Raw genomic sequence first — 17,572 nt, 5'->3', positions numbered from 1 at the left:
CCCCCCCATATCCTGCCCCACTGGATTTCATGCATTCTGTCATATCTGTGAAGACCCATCATCAAGTTAACGTACCTAGGCGTCCTTCAATGCAAGTTCGTCGATTGGGTCTACTCAACCTATCTAGACTCTCTCTCTTAAAGAAGGTCAGCTCTCCCTCACCTGGTAGTAATCAGCTGCCAATAGCTCTTTGGCTAAGGTTGGGACCTGCTGCCCATTTTCCCAGTTCTGTATGGGTTTTTGTCTGATTGAATTTGCATGGGTCGTGGGCCTGCTGACACCACTGCTGTAGGTTCATATGAGCAAGGTCCCAGGAGCCTGAAAGACTGTTTTCATATGGTGATGTACCTCCTCCTCTGCACCCTTATAATCTTCCTGCACCATTTTCCACAATGGTCCCTGAGCCCTGGGTATGTGAAGTTTAATATAGGAGTCCTATTCAGGGACATACACTCTGCAGATTCTTATTCTCTGTGCTTTGGCCATTTGTGACCTTTTGTGTTTCTCGCCCTCTGTTGTATGAGGGAACTTCACTTATGAGAGTTGAGAGATGCATTAGTTTTCTCTCTACCCCTTGCTCCACTGTGTTCCATGAGCCTTAGGTATGAAGGTTCCATTAGAAATGTATCACTTAGGGTTGGGGATCTCACAGACACTTATTCTCTGTTTGTGACCAGTTGTAGAACTGTAATTGTCTGTCAAAAGAAGCTTCTTTGATGAGTGGTGATTGGTGTACTTGTCTCTAAATATAAGAATCGATATTTAGCATATAGTAAGAAATTATATTTGTCTAGGGATATGACAGCCTTAGGGTTTTCTCTAATATCTAGGGCCTCTCCAGCTGTGTGTATTTGGCTATGTTTCTAGTACCACACATGAGTTCTGTCCATTGAGTGGGCTTTAAGACCTGTTAGGTAGCTGATGATTACCTCCAAGATAAAAGTGCCACTACTGCACCGATATAGTTTGCTATGCCAGTCATTGTTGTGGTTACTAGGCTTTAAAGCTGGGATTGAACCATCAATTGATGTTCTTCCTTAGCAGCTTGCATAGTCACCTCCAGAACTATGAGAGCTAGCCTTCGTGGAGGTGGCTTCCAGGTCAGTTCCAGCTTGTATGGAGTACTTCTAATTAGTGCTTGTAAATAGTTAATCTTTGGTTCCACCTTTACTGGATTTTGAATCACCTAGGTTCCCCATCTCTGGGTGAGTCTTTGAGGGTGAGTCTTTCCAGGGAGGTTTAAACTAAGGAGGAAAGACCACCTTGCATGTGGGTGGCACTATGTCATGGGCTGGGGTCTCTGACCAAATTTTTAAAAAGGGGAAAGGAAAGAGCAAGCTGAGCATGAGCTTTCATCTCTCTCTGCTTCCTGACCACAGATACAGTGTGATCCTCAGCCTCACAACCCCACCACCGTGCCTTTCCTGTTCTTATGCACTTTATCCCTTCTTAAACCTTGAGCTAAAATAAATCCTTCCTCCCCCAAGTTGCTTCTGTCAGGTATTTTGTTAGAACAAGAGAAAAGTAACTAGCAAAAAACTCAATTACAAACTTAGAAATGTGCCTTTCAAGTTGCATTTCTGAAGGCTACTGGTACATATATTAACGAGACTGCTGAGCTTCTGTTGTGTGTGATCATTTTATTCATTTATTTTACAGAAAGGAAGAATTACTAAAGGGGATTTATGCAATGGGATTTAACAGACCATCTAAAATTCAAGAGATGGCCCTCCCTATGATGCTGGCACATCCGTGAGTTTCCAGGGTAGTGGTTTTCCAAGTTGATTATTTTCAGTCTTTTCAGTTTATGCTCAGAATCTTGTATTCAGTTTATGGCCAGTTGTCTCTTCTCTTTTCCACAGCCCCCAGAACCTCATAGCACAGAGCCAGTCTGGAACAGGAAAAACAGCTGCCTTTGTCTTAGCAATGCTAAGCAGAGTGAATGCATTGGAATTGTTCCCACAGGTAAGGAAGGACTGTGGAAAAAGTGGAAATTCTTGTCATTGCAGTGCCATTTATATTTTAATAATAACTGGTATTACTCCAAATATATGGTTAATACAGTGGTACAAAGATATGTAGACTAGGAATTCCTTCATACAGTCCCAGACCATTGGGCATAGTATGGAATAGTGGTGGACAACACAGGCGTTAAGAGTCCAGCTGGCTCCAATTACAGCCTCTCCACCACTGACCAGCTAGCTGAATGCCTTGAGCAAACTAGTAAATCTCCCTGAGTCTGGTTCCTTATCTGTACAGATAGCACTGTAAAGCATGGAGTATAGTTAATCTGTTTAGCCTTGAACCCTAACACCCAGCATAGTGCCTGGATTGTATAAATGATTCATTAAACATTGACTGGATGAATGAATAACTGAATGCTTTTCTCCTAAGGTTGTCATGTAGATTCAGTGGAACTACATTTACCACTGTGCTTAGGATACTCATAAGCATCACGTGATGATGGCTGCTTAGCTGTATGGCCAGAAGGTCATCTCGTTCACCTCACTCATTTAGCAGAGAAGGAAACTGACACTTAGAAGGAGAAAAGTGTCTTCTTGAGGTAGCACAGGGTGACCGATCAAGGTACCCAGCTCATCCTACTCCTAGCCTACTTTCTTTTCAAAAGAAAGTATCTGGTAGTCTTTCCCTTTTTTCTCCAAAGGGCATTCACCAGTTTCTTTCACAAGCTGAGTTCCCATGTGCTAAAAGCTAAAAGTTATCTGGTACTCTACAATCAGCTGTAGATGTGCACGACTGAGACCAGGCATAGCAAATGGACTTCTCAGACAAGGTTGTTGAAATTTATATTTGAAGTATGGTATCAATCAAAATTATCCATAGAAGCCATGCTTGAGCCCATGTGTTGAGAAGTGTGTGTGGAAACCTTTTAGCCCTTTGTTTCCTTCACTATCACAGATCCCTAACTGAAGCACATGAATGCATTAGATACCACCAGTGTCTTCCACCAGCATCTCCAACAGTGGAGATAGAAACATGGGAGTTTGGGGGAGTATTATCTAGCAGGATTCTGCATTTATAATACAGGTAGATAAGCAGAGCATGCTGGAAACAGACTCTTAATAGCAAGAGGTGATAGGTGTACAAGCTATAATTTTTCGTGTCTTGCCTCCCTCATTGAGTCCCAGTTCCCCGTGTCCCCTTCTTCCTCCATCAGAAAAGGATAACAAGTAGCTTGTATTTCTAAATAACCCTGTAGAGAGGAATGTATGAAATGATTATTTTTCTGTCCTTCAGCCTCTTCCCTCTTTCATATTCAGCATTCACTCCAAATCTGTCAACTGTTTCTCAACTGCTAAATTATATCCACTTTTAAATGTTTCATTCGGCCAAAATTGCCAGTGTCATTTCTGTGCCTCTCCCTGTACAGCTTTTAATTGCAAATGTGTTCAATGTGAACAGTGGCTTCTATGAATCTTTCTCCTCCCCGTTTCTGTCTCACAGTGCCTCTGCCTGGCTCCTACCTATGAACTGGCTCTGCAGACTGGCCGTGTGGTTGAGAGGATGGGGAAGTTCTGTGTGGATGTTGAAGTGATGTATGCCATTCGAGGAAATCGAAGTATGTACCTGTCTTGGCTATTTTTTAAATCCTGACTTTACCAGTAGCAAGGCTGCTAGAATGCCTCTGCCTTCTCTTCTCTAAAATGGGGGAAATGATATTAACTGAGATATTACGGATTGGAGCATTGTGCACAGCCTGGAAGACAGTGAGAACACAGCAAAACACTAACCACATTATTTCCACATCCCGTAAGAGGATACCTTTTATATATTTCCTGTTTTGTTTTGTGTTGGGGTTGGGTTTTTTTTTTTTTTTTTTTTTTTGAGACTTGGTCATTTTATGCAGAACAAGTTTTATTTTGGATTTTTCATTAAAATAGAAGATTAGAAAATAAGTCAATGTTGTTCTTTGCCCTCCAATTACTTTCTGCTGTAACGTACCTGCATGTGTTTGTTTCATTGTATTTTTAAAAATGGGAGTACTTTTTTCACACCATTCTTTTGACTAGCTTCATAATATCCCATAATTTTAAAAAATCTAACCTATTATTGAACATTTTGGTTATTTACCATTTGTGAACAATTCATACTTTGTTTTATTTTGTTTTGTTTTGGGGGGACTTTAGAGCCTTGTGCATACTAGGTAAGTACCCTGCCACTGAATAGATCCCATGTCATCTTCTTACATTTCATTTTGGGATGTGGTCTCTCAAACTTACTCTGTAGCCCAGGCTGGCTTGAACCTTCAGTTGTCGGTCTCCAGAGTAGCTGAGATTACAGCAGGCCTGTGTCATGCCTAATTGTTTTTCTTCACAGCCGTGCCATTTTTTCTAGAGGACTGTAGAAGGGCTGCATTGTGGCTTTAAAAAAAACAGTGTCACTATGTTCCCCAGTGTGGTCTTGAACTTATATAGTCAAGTGGTCATCTCACCTCAGTCTCCTGAGTAGCTAGCCTGCAGGCATGCCACCACACCTAACTTGCCCAAGCAGAGCCTTATTCAAATATGCAGGACTGTTACAACAATAAAGCTGAAACTCTGGGATTTATTCTAAAATTCTGCAAATGGCCCTCAGGGTTTGCCCTTGGAAAATCATTACAGACTGTGCTTTTGCTTCCAAGCTCTGTGTCACATCACCCTGGCTGTGTCCTATTGGAGTAAGGCTGCTGACATCTACAGGAGCACTTAAAACCCTTTTTTCCACAGTTCCAAGGGGCACTGAAGTCACGAAACAGATTGTAATTGGTACTCCTGGGACTGTCCTAGATTGGTGTTTCAAGCGAAAATTGATTGATTTGACTAAGATTCGTGTGTTTGTCCTCGATGAAGCAGATGTGATGATTGATACCCAAGGATTCTCAGATCAGAGTATTCGTATCCAAAGGTAATCTTCACATTCATCCTTTCCTCCTGGATCTTCAGTCTAAGTGATAAATTTCCTTTGTCTTCTGTTCCTAATTATGTTTATTGCTGAAAGCCTGTCTGTCATCTTCACCTCTAAGCTGACCTTGGGTTTTCATTATTTTTACCAACTCAGGGGCTTCAGACTGTTGTACTTGTCCAGCTTCACCCTCAACACTTGGCACTCCATTTTACTTTGCAGTACAGGCTTTCAGCTGGGTCTGAATCAGATTTGCCAATAACGTTTTATATCCTGATCATAATTGTTAAGAGAAACTGTTAAAAGATAATCTTGAGGCTATCTGGCTAATTGAGATACAGTAGAAAACAGTAATGTTAGATCAGGTCTTGTCCTGACTTTTCCTATAATTTGTAAAAAATTATATTATTTTCCCAGTTTTTTCTAACACTATCACCTGAAGGGCTTCAGATAACAGATTCCCAGGTCCCTCCTCAGACTCACTGAATCTGTGACGTTAGGAATCTGTATCACATATTTTTTTAATTTTTATTTGTTTACTTTTATTTTATGTATATTAATGTTATGCCTGAATGGATATAAGTGCACCCGTGTCATGCAATGCCCACGGAGGACAGAAGAGGACATCGGGTCTCCTGGAACTGGAGTTATGGACGGTTCTTAGCCAGCATGTGGGTGCTGGGATTCGAACACAGGTCTTCTGCAAGAGCAGTCAGTGCTCTTAACCACTGACCCACCTCTCTAGCCCTTGTATCACATATTTTTAAATAAAGTACTATATACTGGGTTAAATTCCCACAGTATTGGAAGTCTTAAATGAAAAACAGCAATCACCTGTCCAATTCTGAGAAGACACCTCTTTTCTCTGATACTGACCTTCCTGTCTTATGTGTCCACACTGCTATTTCCTGATGTAAAATTGTTGTCACCTGACTTCCCAATATTGAAAGTGTTTCTGAGTTCTTTTTTATGTATATTTTTATTGAATTTTTGTGCATTTCATACAAAATATCTTAATCATCTTTATGCTCCCTGCCCTATCCAGACCCCCTCATATCCTGCCCCACTGGATTTCATACATTCTGTCATATATGTTAAGGCAGATCAAGTCAAGTTTGTGCACCCAGACGTCCCACAATGCAAGTTCATCCACTGGGGTTTAGTCAGCCTATCTAGTCTCTCCCTTAAAGAAGAGCACCTCTTCCCTCACCCAGCAGTAATCAGCTGCCAGTAGTTCTTTGGCTAAGATTGGGGCCTGCTGCCCATTTTCCCAGTTCTATGCTGGGTTTTTATCTGATTGGGTTTACATGGGTCTTGTGCATGCTGACACTATTGTTGTAGGTTCATGAGCAAGGTTCCAGGAACCTGTAAGACTCGTTTCCGTACAGTCATGCACCTCTTCCCCTGGCTCTTACAATCTTTCCACCCCCTTTTCCGTAATGAGCCCCGGGTAAGTGAAGTTTAATTTAGGAGTCCTGTCCAGGGACCCACACTCTGCAGACTCTTATTCTCTATACTTTGTCCATTTGTGGCCTTTTGTGTTCATTGCCCTCTGTTGCATAAGGTAGCTTGATGAGAGTTGAGAGATGCATTAGTATTCTCTCAGTCCCTCGTTCCAGTATGTTCTGTGAGTCTTAGGTGTAGAGGTTCCATTGTAGATGTGTCACTTAGGATTGGGCATCTCATAGACACTTATTCTCTGAGTATGACCAGTTGTGGAACTCTGTAATTGTCTGTCAAAAGAAGCTTCTTTGATGAGTGGTGATTGGCATACTTGTCTGTAAATATAAGGATCCATATTTAGCATATAGTAAGAAATTACATTTGTCTAGGGATGTGACAGCCTTAGGGTTTACTCTAATATCTAGGGCCTCTCCAGCCATGTGTATTTGGCTATGTTTATAGTACCACACATGAGTTTCCTCCCATTGAGTGGGCTTTAAGTTCAATTAGGTAGCTATTGATTATTCCCAAGATAAAAGTGCAACTACTGTACCAATGTAGTTTGTTATGCTAGTCATTGTCATGATTAGGCATTAAAGCTTGGGGTGGACCATCAGTTGATTTTGTTCCTTAGCAACTTGCATAGTGTCCTCTAAAACTATGAGAGCTGGCCTTCAGGGAGATGGCTTTCAGGTCAGTTCCAACTGTGTGACTCCAAGTCCTGTGTCTGAAGTATGTCCTGTTTTCAGCAATAGGGTCTTACCTTCAAGTTCTGGGAGGCAATCTGAGTTCTTTTAAAACATGACCCATGCTCTCTTTTCCATCTTCTCTATCACTTCTGCAATTAAATAAGAACATGCTTATATTAGATGATATATCATTCTCTTTCTCTCTCTCTCTGTCTCTCTCTCTGTGTGTATGTGTGTGTGTATGTGTGTATTATTTATTACTGAGCCAAGAAGTATAGGATTATTACTTTTTACTGTCCTGCTACATAGTCGTAACCACAGCTCTGCTGTTGCTCATTTACAGTTTTACATTTCCCATTTCCTGGGTCCTTCCTTAATATACTGGACTGTATTTCTGATACCTTCCATTAAGTGTATAAGAGAGGGGTTTTGTTTTTTTTTTTTTTTTTGGTTTTTCATTTCTGAAAAAGGTTTTTTTTTTTTTTTTTTTTTTTTTTTAGCTCTTACATGTCTGAAAATGCTTTTTTTTTTGGTCTTTTTGAGACAGGTTCTCCCTGTAGCCCCAGCTGGCCTGGAACTCATTATGTAGACCAGGCTGGGCTTGAACTCACAGAGATCCACCTGCCTCTGTCTCCCGAGTGCTGGAATTAAAGGTGTGCTCCACCATGCCCGGCCTGAAAATGCTTTTATTGTCCCTGCACATTTGACCTTTTGACTGATAGTTTACCTGCACTGGTATCCTGTGTTGAATAATCACTCTCCCTCTAATTTCAGATGCAATGTTGAAAACAAAATGTTTTTTTAAGTAATTTAATATATAATTAGTATCCTTAGCTTCCAGTACTTTGGCAGAAAGGTCTCATTTCATCCTGATCTCCCAGATTTTGTTTGTAACCTGTTTTTTCTCTGTAGAAAGTTTTGGGGTCTCCTGCCTCCCCTGATTCTTCTCAATGGAAGGCTTTGGTTAGTTTCTTGTGGAAATTGTTCACCCTTTCATTTTCAGAACTGCTGTCTGCCAGTTCCTGGAAATTTTCTGAGATTCTTTTCTTAGATTGATGAACAGAGAGGTAGTATAAGGCACAGTCATAGCAAACAAAAGACATGTAAAATAAAAATAATTATACAAGTGTTACTAAAAATATGAAAAATATGTTTATTCAGACTTGTATATTCTGTAGTTTACTGTTTTGTGAATGCTCCTATTTAAACAGCCTAACAGAAGTAATTATCAGTAGCAATTAGTCATACTTTGTGAAAATGTAACAATATTTTATAACAGTTCTTTCTCTGATATAACAGTTTAATTATTTTATTATGGATAGCAATATTGGGTGCTGGGATAGCAATATTGGGTGCTGTTCTGATACATAAATACATATATGTATGAGTGTTTTTCCTGCATGTAAGTATACCATGTGCATGCAGTGTTCACAGAGGGCAGAAGAGGGTGTCATATCCCCTGGAACTGGAGTTATGAATGGTTGCTAGCTACCACGGAGGTACTAGGAACCAAACCCTGATCCTCTGCAAGAGCAGGTAGTGCTCTTAACCACTAAGCCATTTCTCTACCTATTTGATTTTTTTAAATTACATGTTTCTGTCTCATGGTACAGTGGTACAGTAATGTTTCCACTCAGTCTTTTCTTTTTCCAGTAGCACCTCTCTGAACTGCCTAGAGTATTTTTTATGTGATGGTAAAACTTTTTGACTTGCAGCTCCACTTGTGACAAATCAAAATGCTTATTAGTAGTATTAGGCCAGTGTGATAGCATGAGGTTAAATGTCCTCCTAGCAAAAGCTTAAGCATAGCATACTTGTGATTTTCTTTGCTGGAAAAGTAGATTTTTGTTTTTCATTTATTTTTACAATCTAATCCTCTGGCTGTTTTATTTTTGTCAGTCTGATTGAGGTATAGTAAACATAAATCATATCTATTCAAAATATACATGACATTTTGATATGTAAGTGATTAGCACAGCTGGGCTAGTTAACATGCTCACTAGCTCACATAATTAAAGAGTGTGTGTGTGTGTGTGTGTGTGTGTGTGTGTGTGTGTGTGTGTTTTGAGAATATGTGAAATCTTTTGGATTTGTTCAAATTAGTTCCTAGCTTTCTTCCTAGATTTCTAGAAATGGTCACACACTCTGTCTAATGCTGTTCCATGACGAGCTGAGTGCCATTCAGAGCCCTTACAATTATAAATTCATAGACAGGCTGTCCATATCTAAATGTCCATCATTTTTAACCCCTCTGATGTACTTTAGACAGATCTCTCAAAAAAAATGGTGTGAAGACACAGAGAGGCTTTAACCTTTGAAACTAAAGATGGATTGCAAGTAATTTGCACTTTCATTGAACAGATGAGAAATTTCTATGTAATTTGTCTTTTTTTGAGTTCTACAAGAGTCCAATTCTTCACTTAAAGAGTCCCTTTCCTGCTATATGAGTTATTGTCACATGTGTACATTAACCAGACAGCTCAGCTACAGTCAGTCCACTCCTTCTCTAGACTCCTGAGAGCTTCCTCAGGACCCTCAGACAGTGGGAGAAACAGGATGTAATTTCTGTTTCACGGTCGTCCCTTTCTCCTCTTTTTCACTGTATTTCCAAATTGGAGAGGGACATTTGTTTTCATCCTACACTATAAAAACACAGTGTATTTGTTATGTCAGGCCAACACTGTAAATCTTTTCTAGACGCACCACCAGTAATAGTCATAAGCACAAGTCCACATAGCTAAAAATCTTACTAAGTACAAGTTTAGAACTGAAAAGTGGCCAAAAACTTAGAAAACAAAAATCTGAGTGTCATAGGTAATCAGATCATCGCTGTTTTCTAAGGTGTCAGGTGCAGAGTGCAGGATATTGAGCTGTTAAGGACCTGTTCGTTTTGTTTGATAAGTTTGTGGGAAATAGCATTAGCCAAAATTTACATTTGCCCTGTTCTGCTAACTTGTATGTGGGTAAGTAGTTAGCAGTTTTGTGTGGTTTCTGTGTCTTAAAACTTGATAGACATCAACTCCGTTTTTTAAATCAAAGTGTCTAAGATCTAGAGGTAGTATGTGTGTGTGTGTGTGTGTGTGTGTGTGTGTGTGTGTGTGTGTGTGTATTTAGATATATGTTTGTTTTGTTTCTTGAGATAGGGGCTCACTGGGAACTCACTATATAATCCAGGTTGTCCTCAAACATAAGAATCCTACTTCAGCCTCCAAAGTGCTGGGGCTACAGGTATGAGGTGCCATGCCCAACAGGGGGAGCAACTTTTATTGCCAGGATTTGACATAAGATGAATATGATTTAGACAGACATGTCTGAAGCATAATCTAACTAGGTTAGTACAGATCTGGATGAATCTGCCCTCTACAGAGCTGAATCGCTATTACCAGCACTTTTCCACATGCTCACTCTCAGGACATTTTCTTTGGGCTCTGTAAACCACGTTTCTTGAACTTTTTCCACTCATAACTCATTTTCACTGGAGAAATTTTAATGACCCCAGATATTTAGATATATAATTTAAACATATATCAAGCATCACTGAAAGTAAACCATAAATGGTTTCATTTTTTTAAAGTCTTTAGTATACATATAGTTTTACCATTCAGCAATGATGGAAACAAATTTGCTTAATAATGAGATGGGTGTGCTGTTTTATTTTACCACAAATTAAATCTTGTCGGAAATAAAACATTTTCAACATTCTTCAGAGTTGATGAGTATTTCCATTTTAATGTTGCCAATGCTGGCAACACCACTTTGCATTAATGTATAGTACAAATGGCTGAGATATATTTCAGGCCATTTCAGAAATTGCTAGAAATTTTGTCCTAATCTCAGACCAAAATTAGTGATTTTTTTTTTATGAAACTCAAGTCAACAACTCAGCAGTTTTTATAATCAAATATTCTAAGAATTCAGTTTACTAATTTGATATGTGCTAAGGAATGATGGTAGGAAATAGCAAATCTTTCTTTTCCATAATTGAGCCATTATTTTTCTATAAAAGCAAAATCTTTGTATGCAACTCATAATCATACAGTAGTTCCAAATCTAAGCCAAGGTGTTTCAGGCAGTGTCTGCAAATTTAGAAACACCGTCTTTCTCTTCCTAAACTTGTAAGTCTGTCTCCATATTGCCTTTCACATCACTGTCCACAGTGCCCAGTACTAAAAGCTTTCTTCCAAGTGTTGCACTGTGTTCTGTTTTCATTGTTTTCTTTTAGCCTTATTGTGTGTTTCCTTGTTAATTAAAATGGCAGTCTTGAGCTTTCTTTTTTCTTTCTGAATCATACTGGTGGTGTGTTTTCTGATGCTGCTTTTCCATAGCTTCCTTTGCTTGTATGTGGATGCAGTATCTACCATTATCTGAGGATATTACTTAGAATATTTTAGATTTTTCTGTTTTCAACATCATCTCTGAATTATCCAGTTCTCCATTTTGTTTTTTTGCTACATCTCTGTTAGTCATGAAACACAGACCTCTCCTCTTATCTGGCAATACTTGCCTAGTCTTTTGCAATGGGGCGGGGGCTAAAATTCCAGTTGATAACTCAGTGTGCTTGTAACTTGGAAGTGCCTCTTTAGAATAATTGCCATCTGGAAGTCATTGGGGCTGTGTGATGTCTCTGATCTACCAGGACCTAGAGCTTGGTGGCTAGCAGTCTAGGCGGAGAAGAAGCCACCATGAAGTGTACATGTTTCCATTCGATCCCTTCCCTTCAGCTATATGATTCATTCCCGTTTCTTGTTGAAGCTCATGTCCCCAAACCTAGACTTTCTGTGTACAGTTAGCCTTTGATCTCCTGGTAGTGCATGCCTAAAGTAAGGGGATCCCACTGTTCCTTATAGCCAGAGGTCAAGGAAGACACTTCTTGCTGTCCTTTCACCAGTAAGTTAGTACATTTATATATAATAGAAAGTGAAAGAATCAGAACTCTTAAGAAAGATTTAGTAGTCACCGGGGGCCTTCTAAGAAAGTCCGTTTTATTTTTTACTGAAGGAAATACTGAGTAATAATTTGATAGAGCATTTGTGTTGGTTGTTCAGTCTCCTACTGTTCAGATTTCCTTTTAAGAAGACTAAATAAGTGGTGTCCATGAAATTGATACACCGATTTTATTTCCTTTAGATAGAGACCCAGGAGTGGAATTTCTGAATCCTATGGTGACTCTGTTTTGAGTTCTATACTGTTTTCCATATTGCCTATACTAAAAAAGTTAACCTTTCTTAGAAATTGAAAGTAGAATGGTAGTTACCCGAGGTTGGGGAGGAATCGATTGGTGAGTACTAACTTACATTTAGTTAGGAACAAGAAATTCTGGTAGACTGTTCTACTGTGGGGTAACTATTGGTAACATGTAGTATGCATAACAAAAGAAAAAAGGAATTTTGAGAACGTTTTCATCACAAAGGAGTGGTAAGTATTTAAGGAAATATACTTAACCTGATTTAAACATTACATGCCATATGCTTGTATTGAAACATTATGTGGCATCTCATTAATATGTGCAATTTTATGCTTTTATGTATTGGTTTAAAAGTAACTTTTAGGGGGTGGAGCAATAGCTCAGCAATTAAGAGCACTGGCTGCTCTTGGGAGGACCTGGGTTTGGTTCCCAGCACCCACATGGTGGCTAACAACCACCCCTAACTCCAGTTCTAGGGAATCCACACCCTCTTCCTGCCTGCTAACTCCATGGACTCATTTCAGCATTTTTGAATTTTATGTATCTGTATCCAACACAGCTCCAAGTGCATTTTAGTTCCTGCCTTTCCCTCATTGCCCTTTTTTATCTATAGGTTCTTCCTCTACATTCCAAATGGTTGAGTATGTTGTTCTTTCCCTTCCAAGCTATATGACAACTGCCATCAAATGATAACTCTTGGGTTTCCTTCCTCTTCACTTGCCTTTTTGTGAGCTTACAGTCACATGGAGCATCTCTATTACCCCTGCTGACTCTGCGGCAAATCTGCCTGACCTAAGGAAGAGATTGGCATGAGTGACTGCTGATCTTCCAGAATGTTCACCTATACTTTGCTTTGAGCTTCACATTCCATTTATGTTTTTCCAAATTCTTGGTGGCAAGTAGGACACGTGGCTCTTTGTATGAACCTGGAGATAGTCACTACACCCTTATGTGTGGCATATGGCAGTGATGGTGTTTGAAGGAGACGGGCAGCCTGGCAGCTAGGTGACAGCCATCTTCTCCTCCCTCTTTCAGAGCGTTACCCTCCGAATGCCAGATGCTTCTCTTTTCAGCAACCTTTGAGGACTCTGTGTGGCAGTTTGCCGAGCGAATCATCCCTGATCCCAATGTTATTAAGTTACGCAAAGAGGAACTGACCCTGAACAACATCCGACAGTATTATGTGCTGTGCGAGAACAGGAAAGACAAATACCAAGCCCTGTGCAATATCTATGGTGGCATCACCATTGGCCAGGCCATCATCTTCTGCCAGGTAAACTTACTGCCTGTGTCTTCATGCCCAGATTTCCCTGCAGGTAGAGGCAGAGAGACAGTAGTAAGTACCATCTGCATTTTAGGGGTAAAACTTAGAAAGGTTGAATGATGGAATAGGATCTTAAATAGGATGTCCTTATCTTAGAGGAACTTCTAACAGCCAGAGTTAGATTGAGGTGCATTGTCGTTTTTACAGACACTCTTCTCAGGGTGATGTGTTGCTTACTGTGAACAGCCTGCTGTTTATTTTCTTGTTTTTTTTTTCTTCTTATCTGACATTTTTCATGCTCGTGTATTTTTTCTCCCTACCATGTAAGCATGCTAAGCCTTGTGAGCAGGGTCTTGTGGCATATCTGCTGACAACTGCTGGCATGTGAACGAAACTGAAAACTTTCATAGAAGGGCAGCTCTACCACTGACTTGCCACATAAAGTGGGCAGGGTACTGTACTTTGGATTTTCTTTTTGGTCCATTTAACATAAAACTTTAATGAAATTAAGTAGCTACTTAGATGTGCACATAACGATTTTAGGCAGATGCCTGGTTTATGAAAAGCACTTGCAATGTCTGTTGGCTTCATTTTGTCATCATAATACCATGTGAGATAGGTAGAGTGTCTTTCTCTTGAGTTTGTAGAAGAGAAGGCCAAAGCTCAGCTGGGTTGAGAGAACCTGATGCTTAGAATCACAGTCCATCTCAGAATGCTGTGCCACATTCCAGGACTCCTGGAGGACTGAGGGAACTGGGAAGCAGAATTCCTCTGCAGCTGTCCCTCCTGCCCTGTGCCCCTGAGCACAGCAGGCACAGCCAGTCTGCTTGACCTAGTGCTTTTGTTTCTCTCGTAGACACGTCGAAATGCCAAGTGGTTGACTGTGGAGATGATGCAGGATGGCCACCAAGTGTCCTTGCTAAGTGGGGAACTCACAGTGGAGCAGCGAGCTTCTATCATTCAGAGGTTTCGAGATGGGAAAGAGAAGGTTCTTATAACGACCAATGTTTGTGCTCGAGGTGTGTGTGAAAGTCTGGTGTGGATGTTAAATTTACGCACAGTGCATTTCAGAGTTTTGGCAAACATGCAGTCATGCAGCCCTGCCACCTCCCCCACATTGCCTTGTCCTCCTCCTCAGTCCATCTCTTCCCATCACAGGGCCCTGGCAACTGCTGATGAAATTTCTGTGTGTATTTTTGTTTCTTCCAGAATGCCAGATAAATAGAATTATATAGTATATAGCCTTTGTATTGAACCTAACATAATGCTGCCGAGTTTCATCAGTGTTGTTACATGTAACGGTAGCCGGTTCCTTTCCATTGCCAGTAGTATTCCATTGATAGTTTGGTCTTTTACCGCTTGGGTATTTGGATTGTTTCCAGTTAGGAGTTATTTTGAATACAGCTGTAATAAAGCTCGTGTATAGGTTCTTGTGGAGAGGTGTGTTTTCATTTCACTTGGGCAAATAGCTGGGAGTGGGAAGGCTGCTTTATGAGAAACTGCACAGCTTTTCCACCATGGGTAGACATTCTCGACTCCCACCAGCAGGGTAGGAGAGTTGAGTTGTTTCACATCTTTGCCATTGACTAATCTTGTCAGTTTTTGTTTGTTTGTTTTGTTTTTTTAAGAGACTTTGTTTTGTTTTGCTTTTTGTTTCTTCATCCCTCTCACATCCTTCCCTGGCCCCTATACTAAAACTGCTTTCTGGTTCATTCAGAGTTTAGCAAATAGAACAGAAGGGCCTGTTGTGTTAGGAGTAGGTATGGGCTCTGTCTTTTGGAAGCATAGCCTGAAAAAGGGTGAAGTTCCTGACCCTTGGGAATGACCCTTGACTGGGGCTACCCAGTGAAACAGTGTCTCCAGTTTAAACCACTAGCCATGTGAGCTCTTGAGCACTTTTGTTTGTTTGTTTCTGGGGATCAAATCCAGGACCTTGTACTTGCTAGGCAGGCACTATCACTGAGCCACATCCCCAGCCAACAGTAAGGGTCAATTTGGTGGGAATGTACAATGACTTTGGGAAATGGCCAGCCCTTGTGACTGAAGGCATGAGGAAGAGGTGAGGTATCCATGGTTTAAGGGCTTGAAGGGCTTGTATCCTATCCTGTCTGATTTGAGCAGTAGGTTCTGAGTGCATGCGCCCTGCCTCTTGCTATGATGACCATCCTAGAAGAGATTAGAGGAATGGGAGAAGAGATAAAGGGGAAACCAGTCTAGAAGTTTTAATAGTTGAGGCAAGAGATAAAACAACTAATAGGTAAGACAACCCTGGACTGAGGAGCTTGCAGGAGACTTAGCTCCATGAGAACAGAGGGAAGCATAGCCTTGTAGGCATGGTGAGGGAGTTTCTCTCCCTCTCCCTCCCTGTCCCCCTCCCCATTCACATGGGTACACATGCTTTGTACCTATTTAGATTTTGGTAGAGTTAGCCTCTATTAACACTCTTATTCGACATCACAGATGACACCACAACATGCAAGCAGAACTGCTTGATCAAAGCCTCTCCTTCATGATTCAAAGCCAATTTTGATTTGCAAATGTCTCCACTAGTGAGAATTCCTTTGATAAATGTAGTTCTTGAGTGGCTATGTCCTGAAGAAAATATTACAAGGCCCTACAGTGTCTTTCCTCTCCTAGGAATTGATGTGAAGCAGGTCACCATTGTTGTGAACTTTGACCTCCCTGTAAACCAATCAGAAGAGCCAGACTATGAGACCTACCTCCACCGCATAGGGCGCACAGGGCGCTTTGGGAAGAAAGGCCTCGCCTTCAACATGATTGAAGTAGACATGCTGCCCCTGCTCATGAAAATCCAGGACCACTTTAGTAAGTATCGTGCTTTCACAGTGGCAGCTGGGCACTTACTTGCACTGGTCATGTGGGCAGTGTGAGGTCCTGTGAAGGAAAAGCTGCTAATTCACAGGAACAGAATCATAACTTGGGACAGTTGATTTAGGTAATTCCTACATGGTTGTTAAAGGAAATTTTAAACATCAAGTAGAATTCATGTGAGCTCATTCTGCAATCTATAGAAGAATTTCATATTCTTTAGAGATGTACCATAAGCAAAATAATGACACCCTTTAGGGTTTATTATGTCCTCTGCTTCCTCTTTTATTTGTAGTTTTCCTTTCTTTTGCCTTACCCTTCAGATAGGACAGGCTTGGATTCTGAGCTCTGCCACCCTCTTATACCGCCACCACCCACCACCCCCTGACCCAAATAAGCTGGGCTCAGCCACTCAGCTGGGACCCTGGACTGGCAGAATGCTCTTATGGAATCCTCCCTCCACACAGGGTTCCATCACCTGACAATTACTCCTCAAATTACCCTAAGACCCAGAGAGAACAGATATGGGTAGGAACGTTACAGGCAAGAGAACATTTAAGTATCACCTTGCAGAATGGAACTCTGTTGGAAGTAGTGGGCATTGTCCCTGGAAAGTGCATATGGGCCCACAGAACATCTGGAATGTAATTTAAAGGTTTGCAGGCTGAATGCTGTACATTTACTGGCTCTCAAATGAATTGCTTAGGTACTCCTATCTTAGACTAGCTAGGGAGGCTGGAGAAGAGACCTGGAAGGGCACTGTGACTGTGCTGAGCTCTTGAGAACTGGCCTTGGGCAGTGACTGCAATGAGGAGGCTTGGTCCTCCCCAGGCTCTTCTCACTGTCACGGCAGTCCGTTTCTGCCCAAGGCATCCAGACATGTATATTCTAGGTCTGGTCTATTTGCTGCTGTTTTAGTGTGTATTAGGTATTTGGTTAATGTCCTTTACTTACTATCTTAGACTTTGTATACAATTTTTTTCAAGGGTATCACTGACTTCATAAATTGATAGTTGGCTGGAATTCACTTCCATTTAGGACCTAGGGCAAAACTGGTTTCTTTCTCTTTTCTTCTTTCAGACAGCAATATAAAGCAGCTCAACCCGGAAGACATGGATGAGATTGAAAAGCTCGAATACTGAAGAGACCTTTATTGTTTGTGGGATATCCTAGTTTATGTGAGAATGTTCCAGCTGATAATTTTTTATGTTGAGGCTCTTTCAACATGAAACTGTCACAGATGGCAAAATAAATGTCATA

The 17,572-nt window shown here is 40.8% G+C and overlaps 1 protein-coding gene across 3 annotated transcripts in view; it reads left to right on the top strand.

Annotated features, from left to right (window-relative positions):
* Positions 1-17,572, top strand: part of Ddx25 (DEAD-box helicase 25) — a gene marked incomplete at its 3' end in the record, with an annotated part of 21,784 nt that extends 4,212 nt beyond the window's left edge. Inside the window, 8 exon segments of one of the 3 annotated variants that reach the window (XM_029564379.1) lie at positions 1,660-1,752; positions 1,863-1,965; positions 3,466-3,580; positions 4,788-4,905; positions 13,255-13,492; positions 14,340-14,502; positions 16,121-16,309; positions 17,393-17,572. In XM_029564379.1, coding sequence (XP_029420239.1) covers positions 1,660-1,752; positions 1,863-1,965; positions 3,466-3,580; positions 4,788-4,905; positions 13,255-13,492; positions 14,340-14,502; positions 16,121-16,309; positions 17,393-17,454 — 1,081 coding nt within the window. 3 annotated transcript variants of the gene reach the window in all.

This window comes from Nannospalax galili, unplaced genomic scaffold, assembly GCF_000622305.1.
Source record: "Nannospalax galili isolate Female #2095 unplaced genomic scaffold, S.galili_v1.0 scaffold690, whole genome shotgun sequence".
In the NCBI taxonomy this organism is placed as follows: Eukaryota; Metazoa; Chordata; class Mammalia; order Rodentia; family Spalacidae; genus Nannospalax; species Nannospalax galili.
Note: the sequence above shows the minus strand (reverse complement) of the source record. Positions and strands in the feature narration are given on the sequence as shown.